General features: G+C 43.1%; 1 protein-coding gene across 1 annotated transcript; it reads right to left on the bottom strand.

The window, feature by feature from the left end:
- Positions 1-4,858: 4,858 nt before the first annotated feature.
- Positions 4,859-13,524, bottom strand: LOC134323459 (zinc finger protein 883-like). Its single transcript, XM_063004985.1, has 7 exons — positions 13,475-13,524; positions 13,039-13,122; positions 11,795-11,900; positions 10,775-11,046; positions 10,477-10,544; positions 10,182-10,372; positions 4,859-6,612 (listed from the first exon to the last, which is right to left on the bottom strand). Exons 2-7 carry the CDS (start codon positions 13,057-13,059, stop codon positions 5,237-5,239), a joined length of 2,034 nt encoding a protein of 677 aa, XP_062861055.1. The 5' UTR covers positions 13,060-13,122; positions 13,475-13,524; the 3' UTR covers positions 4,859-5,236.
- Between the last annotated feature and the right edge of the window lie 1,981 nt (positions 13,525-15,505).

The following is a 15,505-nucleotide window of genomic DNA, read 5'->3' as shown; positions in this document are numbered from 1 at the left end:
TGTGCTGGTGTGAGTGGATCAGACACAGCAGCGCTGCTGGAGTTTTTAAACACCGTGTCCACTCACTGTCCACTCTATTAGACACTCCTACCTAGTCGGTCCACCTTGTAGATGTAAAGTCAGAGACGATCGCTCATCTATTGCTGCTGTTTGAGTCGCTCATCTTCTAGACCTTCATCAGTGCTCACAGGACGCTGCACACGGGGTGCTGTCGGCTGGATATATTTGGTTGGTGGACTATTCTCAGTCCAGCAGTGACAGTGAGGTGTTTAAAAACTCCAGCAGCGCCGCTGTGTCTGATCCACTCATAAAATGAGATTAAAATGATCCAAGACATAATAGTGGTTTGAGAGAAAACGATAAGTTGAATAAAAATGTTCAGTAGGGAAGTTTATACTTTGGATACTAGCGGCTAGAGTTTTCTGGGTCAACATATGACCTGACAGTAGGGGTTTTGTTCCCAGTGTTAAATCACCTTTTTAAACACAGACACATCTGATATTCAAAAGGAAATTTAATACCTATCGGGAGTAAAGGAACATTTATAAAATCATCAGTACACAAAATATGAAAAACCAAACGTTTATAAGACACAGTTAAATAAATGTTTATTTTAATCTAGTCTAATTTTATATGAGTATTTACACAAATTGTGAAATCTGGAGAAATGTAAATAAGTTCTTAGTTACACAAAATACTGAATCATTACAGCTTTATTGTTAGCAGGTGAACGTCGTCTCATACTACACGGTCATGATAAAGTATTTGCCCCCTCCTTTTTGAATTCTGCCGCTTTGTAGAACAGACTACCCGTTTAAGGTCCTGCCACAGCATCTCAACATGGTTTACATCAGGAATCTGACTTGGCCGCTCTGAAACCTTTATTCTGCTAGATTTTCTGACCAACAAGACCAATGTTCATCACAACCGTTTCAGTTTTGACTTATTAGTCCTCGGGATGATATTTTAACAAGGGGCCACTTGGTTCACAGTCAGATTTAAGACTTTAGATTCTCAGATCATAAACACAGAATCTGTCTGAGGTGAGCGTGGCCTGAAGGTTCCTAAATGTCCATCGTTGGAAATAATGGCTCTCACTGTAGTCGCTGGAGTCCCAAAGCCTATAGCCTAGAAACTGGTTATATTTTGGTAACTTACTTTTCCTTATGAAATCATTCGATTAATTCGATGAAATAAATAAAAATATAATGAACCAGAGTGAGGGGCAAATACTTTTCCACAACAGCAAACACTATATGGACAAAAGTATCGGGACACCCACTGTCATGATTAAATTCATGTGTTTCAGCCAGAACAGGTCTAATAAATCAATCATACAAAGGAAATGATACAGCCAACATAGATTGGCTTGTTGTTTGTACAGGGTGGGAGCCGGACGGGACCTCATAACTGGTCCAGTCACGACCTCTGCTGGCTGAGTCAAGGAATAATGTGTTGATCAGGGTGTGGCTCTCTGCACACAAAGCTGATCCACATATGAACTCGCCTCGTGCAGGTGAAAAGATGCGGTCAGTACTGCACACGTGTCGGTGGGGGTGTGTGTCAGTCTCGCTCTCCTCAATCAGCAGTGGAGATCAGCACCAGCAGAGAGGAAGCGTAACGCAATTGGGGGATTGGATACGATTGGGAAAAGAATGCTTCCAACTTTGCAGCAACAGTTTGGGGAAGGCCCTTTCCTGTTCTCTATAAAGTCATGAAGAGAAGCTCGGTTTAAAAACCAAGAAGCTCCAGTGTCCTGCACAGAGCCCGGACCTTAGGTCCACTCAACAGCTCTGGGATGAACCGGAACATCAACTGATCAATCAGCACCCAGCCGTACAAACGCTGTCACAAATTCCCACACACAGACACACTCCAAAGTCTTGTGAGAAGCTTCTCAGAAGGGCGGCTGATTTTCAAGCTGGAAAGATCACACAGACGTCACTCTTCATGGTCAGGTGTCCGAATACTTTTGGCCGTATAGTGTACATGCTATAAAATGAATCCATTGTTACATTGTTAGTTACTACAGAACTAGATTATAAAGGCAGTTAAATGTGTCAGAACTTTGAATACTTAAAACAGCTGCTTTAAAACACAATCTGTGGGGTTCAGGTCCAAATCCCAAACACAGCACACTGGTGTGGTTATAACCCAGTTAGATTACTGTCTGCTCAGTCACTGTACCCAACAAGCTGAACCTTGATGCTGTCACAACACGTGGACTGAAGACCAACTGAAGACTAGAACGTTGTGAAATGTCTGAAAGATCCTTGAGGTGCTCGGTGACGCAGCGGTAAAATACAAACGCTGACATTTCAGACTTGTGAGTTCGAATCTCAGCTCCGCTACCGGCCGCCCGGGCGCCTATCCAGACAACGATGGGCTCGTTTGAGGGCTGTAGGGCTTCCTCATTAATGCTGCAGTTACGCCCTCTGCTGGCTGATCGATGGTGCTGCACAGAGACGTGGGATAATAGACACAAGTGCACGACTCTGGTGCAGGTAAAAAGAAGCGGTTCATTACTCCTCAGGATATTTTAACAAGGAGCCACTTGGTTCATTCTCAGATCTAAAATTTTAACGTTCTCTTGCTGATGGTGGAATCATAAACACAGAATTAATCTGAGGTCAGAGAGGCCTGAAGGTTCCTAAATGTTCCTCGTTGGAAACAACGGCTCTCACTGTCGTCGCTGGAGTCCCAAATCCTTGGCTTGTAGTTATATTTTGGTAACTTTCTTTTCCTTATGAAATGTATCTCGATCAAATAAATAAAAATATAAGAAATCTGAGTGGTTTCTTATACAGTGGAACCTCGGTATACGTCCGCTTTGGAATAAGTCCAACTTGGTATACAGTACCAGTCAAAGGTCTGGACACACTTTCTCATTCCTGTGGTTTTTCTTGATTTTTTTTTTTAATTTTCAACATTGTAGATTAATACTGAAGACTATGAAGGAACACGTATGGAATTATGTAGTGAACAAAAAAGTGTTAAACAAACCAGAATATGTTTTATATTTTAGATTCTTTAAAGTAGCATCTTTTGCTTTGATGACAGCTTTGCACACCTTTGGCATTTTCTCAATCAGCTTCATGAGGTGCCACCTGGAACGGTTTTCAATTAACGTTTGTGCCTTGTCAAGAGTCAATTTCTGGAATTTATTGCTTTTTTAATGTGTTTGAGACCATCAGTTGTGCTGTGCAGAGGTAGAGTTGGTAAAATATAAAACATATTCTGGTTTGTTTAACACTTTTTCTTCACTACATAATTCCATATGTGTTCCTTCATAGTTTGGATGTCTTCAGTATTAATCTACAATGTAGAAAATAAAAATAATCAAGAAAAACCACTGAAGGGAAGGTGTGTCCATACTTTCGACTGGTACTGTACGTCCTGTTTGGACACAAAAAATGTAGCTTGGTATACGACCTTTGTTTGGAATACGACTCGCGTGCTAGAACTTGTACGGGTTACAAAAAACATTCTTCCGTAACCCGAGGTACTGTAGTCCCGTTATCGGTGTGCCGTGTTGCTAGGCAACATGAGGGCGAACATAACATTCGCAAACTATTACACTATTTCTTGGACGAAACACCAGCTTAATGATCAGGATTACTGTTTATATTAATCTGGACATTTCCATGTATAGTTTTCAGTACATGACTTAAATAGTGTTCAACCAAGTCTGTTCTTGTTCTTTTCAGTGGCGTATTAATATGGAACGATGTGAGGTGGTTGTAGGTGCGCTTATATCGGGGATTTTACAACGACATTGAATGCAGCCAGCCAATCAGATTTTAGGACCAGAATGATCCGTTTTATAAATTACTTTATACAACCCCATCAACGTGTAATATGCCAATAACTATAGGATTGTTTTTCATGGGAACAGATGAATCATTTTCCCTTTATTTCCTATGGGAAAAATTCGTTTGGCATATATATACCGAGGTACCACTGTATTACATTAATGCTGCAGTTACTCCCTCTGCTGGCCGATCGATGGTGCTGCACAGAGACGGGGGATAACGGGGATCAGTGCACGACTCGGGTGCAGGTAAAAAGAAGCAGTCGGTGCTGCACACGTGTCGGAGGGGGCGTGTGTTAGTCACGACCCTCCTCGGTCAGGAGTGGAGGTCTGCAGCAGTAGAGGGGAAACACCATTGGGGAATTGGGTATGACTAGGGACAGTGGTAGCCTAGTGGGTGGAGCTTTGGGCTATCAACCGGAAGATTGGCGGTTCAAATTCAGAATCGGCTTTGTAGCCACTGTTGGGTCCTTGAGCAAGGCCCTTAACCCTCTCTGCTCCAGGGGTGCTGTATGATGGCTGATCCTGCGCTCTGACCCCAGCTTCCAAACAAGCTGGGATATGCGAAGAAAGAATTTCATTGTACTGTATATGCATATATGACAAATAAAGTATATCTTCTTCTTAAACTGGGGGAAATCTTCCAGAATAGTACGTTATGGGTTGAAATTTTTACATTTACATTTTGGGCATTTAGCGGACGCCTTTTTCCAAAGCAACAAAACAGTTACAGTATACAGTCTGAGCAATTGAGGGTTAAGGGCCTTGCTCAGGGGCCCAACAGCACCAACCTGGCAATGGTGGGGCTTGAACCAGCGACCTTTTGATTACTAGTCCAGTACCTTAACCACTAGGCTACAGCTGGCCCTAATTTGCAGTGGTCCTAATGTGCTGTCATAATAATTTCCTCTACAGTGCTTATATTAAAGAAACGGCACCACGGCTGATGGTCACATTTTGACCACATATGACATCATCAGAGTGTTAAACTGGCCTGCCTGCAGTCCAGACCCGTCTCCAAATCATCATCAGACATGCTCCTGTTCCCACTTTCTTCATTTGTGTGTTTTATTTATGCATTTTCTCCCCCTTCTCTCCTGACTTTTGGCGTATCCGATTATCTGACTGCATTACGTTTCCTCACCCTGATTGAGAAGAGCGAGACTGACACGCCCCCTCCGACACGCCCCCCTCCGACACTGCATCTTTTCACCTGCACGAGGCGAGTTCATATGCGGATCAGCTTTGTGTACGGAGAGACACACCCTGATCAGCACCATCAATCAGCCAGCAGAGGGCGTAACTGCAGCATTAATGAGGAACCCCCTCCAGTACCCGCCCTGTATTGTTCGTGTTGGCGCCCAGTCTGCCGGATAGCGGCGCAAGTGCTTTTAGTTTCATTTTCACAGTCCCCGCCCACCAAAATCAGGCCTCTTGACTGGACAGGTTGGCGTCGTGAGCCGGCGGCTCGGCGTTGGTGCACGTGTGGGTCTTCAGCGCGCAGGAAAAAGCGAAACTCTGTCCGCACGCTAAGCAGTGGCAGTTCTTATCTTCGGCGTAAATGCGCTGGTGCCGGATGAGGTTGCTCTGTCGGGTGAACCTGGTTCCGCACTGTAAGCAGAAGTAGCGCTTCTCGCCGTTGTGCAGGCGCTGGTGGCGCTGGAGATAGCTCTGCTGGCCGAACTTCTTCCCGCACTGGGAGCACTGGTAGGGCTTCTCCTCTCTGTGGATGGACTGGTGGTTCACGAACCGGGTGTGGTCGGTGAAAATCTTTCCACACTGCGAGCAGTGGTAGAGATTCTCACCGGTGTGAATGCGCTGGTGCTTTATGAGATTGGTCTTCCTGGTGAAGCTCTTGCCGCACTGGATGCACTGGTAGGGCTTCTCGCCGTTGTGAGCGCGCTGGTGCACCTGGAGGGAGCTCTGCTGGGTAAAGCGCTTCCCGCACTCCTCGCAGTGGAACGGTTTCTCGCCCGTGTGAATGCGCTGGTGCCTCATGAGATGGTACATGCCGGGGAAGCCCTTCCCGCAGAGTAGGCACTGGTACGGCTTCTCGTCCACGGGGCAGCAGTGGTGCTGCTGGAGGGAGCTCTCCTGGGTGAAGGCCTTCCCGCACTCGGAGCAGTGGTAGTTCTTCCCCGTGTGAAGGCGCTGGTGCTTGGTCAGAGCGTTCCGCTGGAAGAACATCTTCCCGCACTGGAGGCAGATGTAGGTCTTCTCGCCCGTGTGAAGGCGCCGGTGTTCCTGGAGGTGGTTCTGCCGGGTGTAGCTCTTCCCGCACTCGGTGCACTGGAACGGCTTCTCTCCCGTGTGGATGGCTAGGTGGCGCTGCAGGTCGCTCTGCTGGGTGAACCTCTTCCCGCACAGCGTGCAGTGGTGGGGCTTCTCTCCCGTGTGAATGAGCTGGTGCCTCTGGAGGACGCTCTGCTGAGTGAAGCACTTCCCACACTGCGCGCACTGGTACGGCTTCTCTCCGGTGTGAACGCGCTGGTGCCTCCTCAGACCCTTCCACTGCACGAAGCTCTTCCCGCACTCGGAGCAGCTGTAGGCTTCTTTCTGGGTTCCTCGGTGAGGGGTGTCGGGATGAAGAACCTCGGAGGACGTTTCCTGACCGGTGGAACTCACGGGGAAGGTCAGATCTTGGTGGTGGTGGTGGTCAGCCTCTCCTGACCTATCCAGCAGTTTCTCGTACTCCTCATGGTGGCACCTCCTGATGTGTTTCTGAAGGTAGGTTTGGGTGCTGTAGAACACCGGGCACATGAAGCAGGAGAAGACTGGCAGCGTGGCATCATCACCCGCTTCTGAAGCAGAGAAAGATAAAACGTGTAAGTTCATGTCAGTGTTTGCACAATTTTATTTTATTCAGCTGCTCCCGTATATACGAGGGTTCTTCAAAAAGTTTCAGCTGCTTCACATCATCATCACATGAAAATCTTCTTCCCCTTAAAACAGGTGGAGATCAGATGGAGCTAAATCAGGACTATAAGCGTCTCTCAGACACGAGTGATTGGGTCGTTCCTGGGATTCGGTGCCTTTTGGACCCTAAAACTATTTGAAAATGAAACTCTTACAAACTAATACTGGTTAAGCTAAATCACACAGACTGTAGGTTTTATTAAAACATATTAATGCAGTCTCTGACCCCAGATGTCCTCCCTGTTACGGACAAATGCAGAACTGTTGTGTTTCTGTCTTTCAGCTGCACTTAAGGCCGTTATTTACAGGATTCAACACATAATATCAACAATTCTGTTCTTATTATAACCAAACTGAATAATAATGCTATATAAATTACACATGTACCTCATATACACTGTCATGTCCAGCTTGTTACTGTATTAAGTTGTAACAGGGTGGACCATAACAGGGTGGACATTCTGACATAAAATAAGCCATTAGCTACCAAGTGAGCAAAACCATGCTAGCATGAAAGTGAATTCAGATGAAGAATTCTCTGCTTTTTAGTGTGATTATTTTTAAAATGATCAGATCGTGTTGCTTTTTCTCATGTATCCCGTAACAGGGTGGACATGTTATGGTCGACCATATTAGACTTTTAGGATAAAATGTGGATAAAACAACATTAGAATGAGGAGTTTAAACAGCTCTTCATGTTAAGAGACAGTAGTAAGAGATAACAGGGTGGACGCCAACCTGAGGGACGTGTGAAAAACCCTCATAATCAGAAATAACATCCAGGGTTTAGAGGGACTTAATCAAAACTTTTAAACAGTATTAAGGGACTGAGATATTTTCATGATTAAAGCTCATATATCATCACTACATCAGGATGTACAGCACTGAGGACATGGTGCTGCTATCTAACAGATAATAACAGTATGTATACAGTCATTTTATTTTGGGGTGGGGGGGGGGAGAAAATATTGTGTTTAGTATTTGAAAGTGTTCATTATCTCAGTAAGATGTTTAGAAATTGTATTGTTTAACATGTACTTAATAAATCCAATCATCAGTACTGAGAACACACAAGGCACTGGATTGTAGGAATAGAACCAAACAGAACAGAAAAGAACCAAAGAGAACATAACCAAACAGAACAGAACCAAACAGAAAAGAACCAAACAGAACAGAAAAGAACCAAAGAGAACATAACCAAACAGAACAGAACCAAACAGAAAAGAACCAAAGAGAACATAACCAAACAGAACAGAACCAAACAGAACAGAAAAGAACCAAAGATAACAGAACCAAACAGAACATTTTACATTTTCAGCATTTAGCAGACGCTTTTATCCAAAGCGACTCACACAATGAGCTGAACACGATGAGCAATTGAGGGTTAAGGGCCTTGCTCAGGGACCCAACAGTGGCAACTTGGTGGTGGCGGGGCTTGAACCGGCAACCTTCTGTTTACTAGCCCAGTACCTTAACCACTGAGCTATCACTGCCCCTAAATGAATGGAAACCAAACAGAACAGAAAAGAACCAAAGAGAACAGAAAAGAACCAAAGAGAACAGAAAAGAACCAAACAGAACAGAACCAAACAGAACAGAAAAGAACCAAAGATAACAGAACCAAACAGAACAGAACCAAACAGAACAGAAAAGAACCAAAGATAACAGAACCAAACAGAACAGAACCAAACAGAACAGAAAAGAACCAAAGAGAACAGAAACCAAACAGAACAGAACCAAACAGAACAGAAAAGAACCAAAGAGAACAGAAAAGAACCAAAGAGAACAGAACCAAACAGAACAGAACCAAACAGAACAGAAAAGAACCAAAGAGAACAGAAAAGAACCAAAGAGAACAGAAAAGAACCAAACAGAACAGAACCAAACAGAACAGAAAAGAACCAAAGATAACAGAACCAAACAGAACAGAACCAAACAGAACAGAAAAGAACCAAAGATAACAGAACCAAACAGAACAGAACCAAACAGAACAGAAAAGAACCAAAGAGAACAGAAACCAAACAGAACAGAACCAAACAGAACAGAAAAGAACCAAAGAGAACAGAAAAGAACCAAAGAGAACAGAACCAAACAGAACAGAACCAAACAGAACAGAAAAGAACCAAACAGAACAGAAAAGAACCAAAGAGAACAGAACAGGGCTCTAGAGTGCGACCAATTTGGTCGCACATGCGACCTAATTTCTCAATGGTGCGACTAAAAAAAATCTGAGGTCGCACCGGTGTGACCAGCCGTTCGAGCGAAAAAAGTGTCCGCGACTCTGAAAGTCTCCCTGTGGTTCAACAACAGACACACAATAGGCCAATAACATGGTCTAAACCAATCAGAGATAGTGAAGGGCGGGACAATATTGCAGCGGCAATATGTGAGCGACATTCAGCTCAGCCAATCAGAATGTAGCACCAGGTTTATACATGTGAGTTCGGACGTTCTGCACTAAGTTTAGTTTTGTATATAAGACTCGCCGGATGGCCCCAGAATGGAAGTTGGGGTTCTGGAACTAGGCGGTATAAAGTGTTGTAACGCTCATTGAAGTCCTGACTAAACAATTAAAGTGACTCGACCCTGTCGTGTGCTTTTATTCCCACACCTCCACCACCGCACAGCACAAGACCCGTTACATCCCCACCGGACAGCGGCTAGGTGAGACGACCCTCTAGTAGCAAGCGGCTAATGCTAGCGGTAAAGTGCGGCGAAAGTAAAAACACGACAATATTTTCGTTAAGTAAAATATAAAAATAACTAAAAGACCATGAAATATCAGTATACATGTAATTACAGTACACAGTGAGTGCACAGCAAGCGATTTTGGGAATCTGTGTAAAAGATACAGTAAAGCCGATAATATAATGCACTGCAATTAAGATTCCACTCTAGAGCCCCATACACACACACACACACACACATATATATATATATATATATATAATTTTAAATATACACACATATATAAATAGATATCCGCACATACATACACACATTTACTCTATTATTATTTTTATAATTTTTATAATAGTGTGGGAAGACGGTGGCCGGCAATAGTATATTTGTGACTGGTTCTAATACATTTCGAATTGAAAGGCTGAAAAAGCACAATGCATCTATAAATCACATTACATGTTGTGATAAATGCACTGCCCGAACAGAACCAAACAGAACAGAAAAGAACCAAACAGAACAGAACCAAACAGAACAGAAAAGAACCAAAGATAACAGAACCAAACAGAGCAGAACAAAATCAAACAGAACAGAACAGGTGGAAATCAGATGGAGCTAAATCAGGACTATAAGCGTCTCTCACGAACCCTCAACCCCTTCTGATCATTAACAATGACATCAATGAAGGTGTTTGAGTGGCAGCCACCAGAAATCACGATGTCGTCACATAAAGACACCTAGCATGAAGAACACCGGACTGATAACGTTCTCTCACCGTTGGTGGAGCACTTCCTGTTCCAGATGTAATCGAACGTGATGCTGAGATACTTGGCGTAGTTCTCCTCGTAACACACCAGGAGCTCCTGCCCCGGGCTGATGGGTCGACAGCAGCGGAAGTAAATCCCCCCGCGGTACTGAAACGCCACCAGGTTCTGCTCCTCATCGTCACAGGAACAGTTCACGTACCTGAGAGATGAAGGAGAACCAAGAACAAAATGATGATGGAAATTAAAGTGTTACAATAAGCTGGTGGAACCAGAACATCAAAGAACCATCAGTGTGTTCCTCACCTCATCCAGTTGGCATGGATCTCACTCTGAGCGTCTATGTACTCCTCACCCCGACCACTCCTGTATATCTGGAGGAAACAAGTATAGATGGAAGAGGAGCTTCAGAGGTACTGAGATGATCTACAAGAACACTCCACATTAAAAGGGGGAAAATCTGTCTGCTGCCCCAGACAATAGTGTTCTGGTTGGATGTAGGGTTAGATGGTTGAATTGGTCCACTTATGACATAAAAGCTCGTAGAAGAAACACAACAGTGACCTGAAACCAGTTAATATCATATTTAGATAAACTCACTCACCACCCAGGAGTAGCCACTGTTCACGGCTTCCTCTTTATCCACCGCTTCTCCCTGGTAGGGTCCGAAGTGTGCACCCACTGGAACGGTCTCCCCCTTATTAAACACCCCCAGACCTGCACCAGGAATACCAGACTGCTGAACCTCTAGACCGGGTGGAAGAGTCTGTCTGGCTCGGTCTGGACCCCCCGTGGGTACAGGGGTATCAGGGATGAAGAGAGCTGGACCGTGAAGCTCACACTTGTTGAAGAAGAAGGATTTGCACTCCTCACAGTCTGGAGGGAGAGAAAGGAACAAAAAGTTGCTGTGGTAATTGCACTTGTTTTGTTTGCCTGTTTTCATTAGCAAGAATACATCACAGGAACCCAGATGAACGTCTAAAGATCTACAGGCCTCAAGTCAGACCAAAAACATCTAGATAATCCTCAAGACTTTTGGGTTAATATTCTTTGAACTAATAAGCCAAAGGTGGAACTTTTTGGAAGACACGAGTTCTGTGTAAACACCTCATTCTACCACAAGAACATCATCCAAACAGTGAAACATGGTGGTGGTAGTGCTTTAGCAGGATCTGGATGGTTTGTGATAATTGATGCTCTATACCAGCAAACCCTGAAGCAGAACGTCCACCAGTCTGTTTGTGACCTGAAGCTCAAGTGCAATTGGGTTCTTAAGCAAACCGTTCATCGAAGCACACAAGCAGGTCCACCACTGAATGGCTCCACAGAAACCAATTAAAGGTTTTGGAGCGGCGAGTCCTGACTTGAATCCCACCGAGATGCTGAGAGAACTGAAAAATCCTACAATGTAGATGAATTAAAATGATTCTGCAGGGAGAAGCGGCACAAAATTCCTCCACAGAGATGCAAACAATTCATCACACGTACCACAAACACTTGACTGAGACATTTAAATGTGACACATTTACACAAATAGAGGAACTTGGATGGGGGGCACATATTTATTCACATCAACTAATATAATGCAGCCGGGAATGAATGATAATGAAGCCTGTTATCTTACAGAGGTTCTCATCATCTTCAGCTTCTTCCTCTTTAATACAGACAATGTTCAGGTCATTGTGGAAGCTTTCATCAGTGTAGATGTTCAACAGAACCTTCTCTTCCTCCTAATGTACACACACATCAATGTCCTTCAATAAATTAATATATATTATAATACTGATGTAAAAATCATATATAAACACATTCCACTTAGCTTTGTACAAGTCCAAATCAGAAAAACGTTGGGACAGAAAATGTAAATAAAACTAAAGAACACAGAGTTTCTTACACTGACTTTGACGTTTATTAGATGTCAGACAGGATGAAGCTGAGATATTTCATCTTTTATCTGCTCAACTTCATTTCATTTATTAATAAACATCCATTCCTGGAACACCGATTCATCTGACCACAATACATGTTTCCACTGCGTGATGGTCCATCCTAGATGCCTCCGAGCCCAGAGAAGTGGACACCGCTTCTGGATGTGGTTAACACAAAGCTTCTTGTTTGCACGGTAAAGTGTTAAGTATGATTAGTGCAGTAACTCTGTATTGTAGAGCTGATAAAGGTTTGATAAACTAATCCCTCACCCATGTGGTTATATCAGCTAGTGTTGAGTGGAGGTTCTTGATGCCGTCTGAGGGATGGAAGATCACGAGCGTTCAGATTAAGCTGCACCCTCCACCTTTACACACTGAAATTCCTCCTGATTCCTTGAATGGTTTAATGATATTCTGCACTGTAGAGGGAGAACATGCAAATCCCTTCTGATCTTTCTTTGGTTCATTGTTTTTAAACATTTCAATCATTTTGTCACACATTTGTGGACAAACTGGATCCTCTGATCATCTTTACTCATCAGAGACTCTCAGCCGAACCTGGATGCTGCTTTTGTACCAAACCATGATCACAATCACCTGTTTAACATCACGTCATTATTTAGTGTTTTCACCTCATTACTGGCCCTAAATTGCCCCCGTCCCAACTTTTTTTGGAATGTGTTGCAGGACTGAAATGCAGGAATGGATGTTTATTAATAAATGAAATGAAGTTGAGCAGATAAAAGATGAAATATCTCAGCTTCATCCTGTCTGACATCAAATAAAAGTCATTTTCCACACTGTCCCAACTTTTTCTGATTTATGGTTGTATAATAGTTAAACACCTTATACCTCACCCTTCATATTCAGTTCATGATTATGACCTTAAATTAATGCTTTTATTAGAAGCTGATTATAATAAGGAAGGAGAACAGGGCACCTCTGGAGAGCCAGGCTCCATGGTTTCTCTTCACAGGTCTGAGTCGGATCTTCTTCAGTTTCTCCACACACACTTACTCCGTTTCTAAGAAGTAAACCATTAACCCAAACAGATTTTAATTATATATATATATATATATATATATATATATAACAATATTATGAAGTAAGATGACTTATTGAGATGTTTGTGAAGTGTTGGTGAGATGAAGTGAAACTGTTCCATGATTAAAACACAGAAACAAACATGTCGTGTTTTACTGAGGAGAATATCGTGATTAAAAGATGATAAATGTTGAATGTTGATCACACAGTAGATAAGATAAGTATTAAATATAAGATGTAGGGGACTTGATCTCATAACCTGTAGTGCACAGATACATTGTGATGCTAACTGTTAGCCGAGCTGCTCGGGTGGAAGCCTCAGCAGATCTTACCTTCAGTGTGGGGTTCAGATCAGACCTAAAGTTCCTCACATTCACCAGCAACATCCATCTTCTATATAAATAAATAAAGTGAGATTTTCATCTATAGATGATTTACTGAAGCACACAGCAGAGCTGCAGGTCTGCTTCTTCTACAGCGGGTTCACTGAAGGCTGGAGAACCATCTGAGGAGATGTTTACCACCATCTACTGTACTGGAGTGGACAGACCTGAGGATCAGCTCAGACTGCATCTCACTGGTGGTGTCCAAACATGTGGAGAATTCATTTAGAAATGTTTTAGGAGGATAGAAACAGTAAAAATGGTTCAGTCATGAGATCCATCACCTCAACATGATCTTAAATAGTTTTCCTCTACTAATAAAAACATTAATGTCAGTGAAAAACATGCAGATCATTAAGATTGTGCTAAATGTTTAAATTAACTTTGCCTAAACTTAATAAACAAAAAATAAACAAATAAAGACATGGTTTAGCATTAGCATATGTGAATACATGTGTGTGTGACGGAGTACAATAGAGGTTTTAATAGAAATTCCTGCTAAATGGGTTCCTGCTAACACACACACCATACACACACAAACACACACACCATACACACACACCATACACACACACACCATACACACACACACCATACACACACACCATACACACACACACCATACACACACAAACACACACACACCATACACACACAAACACACACACACACACACACACCATACACACACACACAAACACACACCATACACACACTATACACACACACACACTATATACACACACACACACACACACACACACACACACACACACACACACAGTATATACACTATGGCAAGCCAAACAGGAAATATATAGCAAACACGATATACAGTGTATCACAAAAGTGAGTACACCCCTCACATTTCTGCAAATATTTCATTATATCTTTTCATGGGACGACACTATAGACATGAAACTTGGATATAACTTAGAGTAGTCAGTGTACAGCTTGTATAGCAGTGTAGATTTACTGTCTTCTGAAAATAACTCAACACACAGCCATTAATGTCTAAATAGCTGCAACATAAGTGAGTACCCCCCACAGTGAACATGTCCACATTGTGCCCAAAGTGTCAATATTTTGTGTGACCACCATTATTATCCAGCACTGCCTTAACCCTCCTGGGCATGGAATTCACCAGAGCTGCACAGGTTGCTACTGGAATCCTCTTCCACTCCTCCATGATGACATCACGGAGCTGGTGGATGTTAGACACCTTGAACTCCTCCACCTTCCACTTGAGGATGCGCCACAGGTGCTCAATTGGGTTTAGTCCATCACCTTTACCTTCAGCTTCCTCAGCAAGTTTTCGAAGGGAGGGGATCATGCTCTGTTTCAGAATGTCACAGTACATGTTGGAATTCATGTTTCCCTCAATGAACTGCAGCTCCCCAGTGCCAGCAACACTCATGCAGCCCAAGACCATGATGCTACCACCACCATGCTCGACTGTAGGCAAGATACAGTTGTCTTGGTACTTCTCACCAGGGCGCCGCCACACATGCTGGACACCATCTGAGCCAAACAAGTTTATCTTGGTCTCGTCAGACCACAGGGCATTCCAGTAATCCATGTTCTTGGACTGCTTGTCTTCAGCAAACTGTTTGTGAGCTTTCTTGTGCGTCAGCTTCCTTCTGGGATGACGACCATGCAGACCGAGTTGATGTTGATGGGCAGTGTGCGGTGTATGGTCTGAGCACTGACAGGCTGACCTCCCACGTCTTTTTACCTTAGATTCAGATTATTTCGATTGATGTTTTTGTCCTGCTTCTAATGACTTAGATAATAATGAATTAATGAAATTTTTCATTACAAAACCTTAGTTTCTCTTCTTCAAAATGAGACATCATTAACATCAGTGTGATTGTCTATAATCTACGTATTATTGTCTAAATCCAAATCTATGAATGATATGAATGACTCGTTTAAAATGAATCATTCTCAACATGTATGACTCGGTGGAAATGAATCATT

This window comes from Trichomycterus rosablanca, chromosome 11 (assembly GCF_030014385.1).
Source record: "Trichomycterus rosablanca isolate fTriRos1 chromosome 11, fTriRos1.hap1, whole genome shotgun sequence".
Lineage (NCBI taxonomy): Eukaryota > Metazoa > Chordata > Actinopteri > Siluriformes > Trichomycteridae > Trichomycterus > Trichomycterus rosablanca.
The sequence above is the reverse complement of the archived record's forward strand: the minus strand, read 5'-3'. Positions and strand labels throughout refer to the sequence as shown.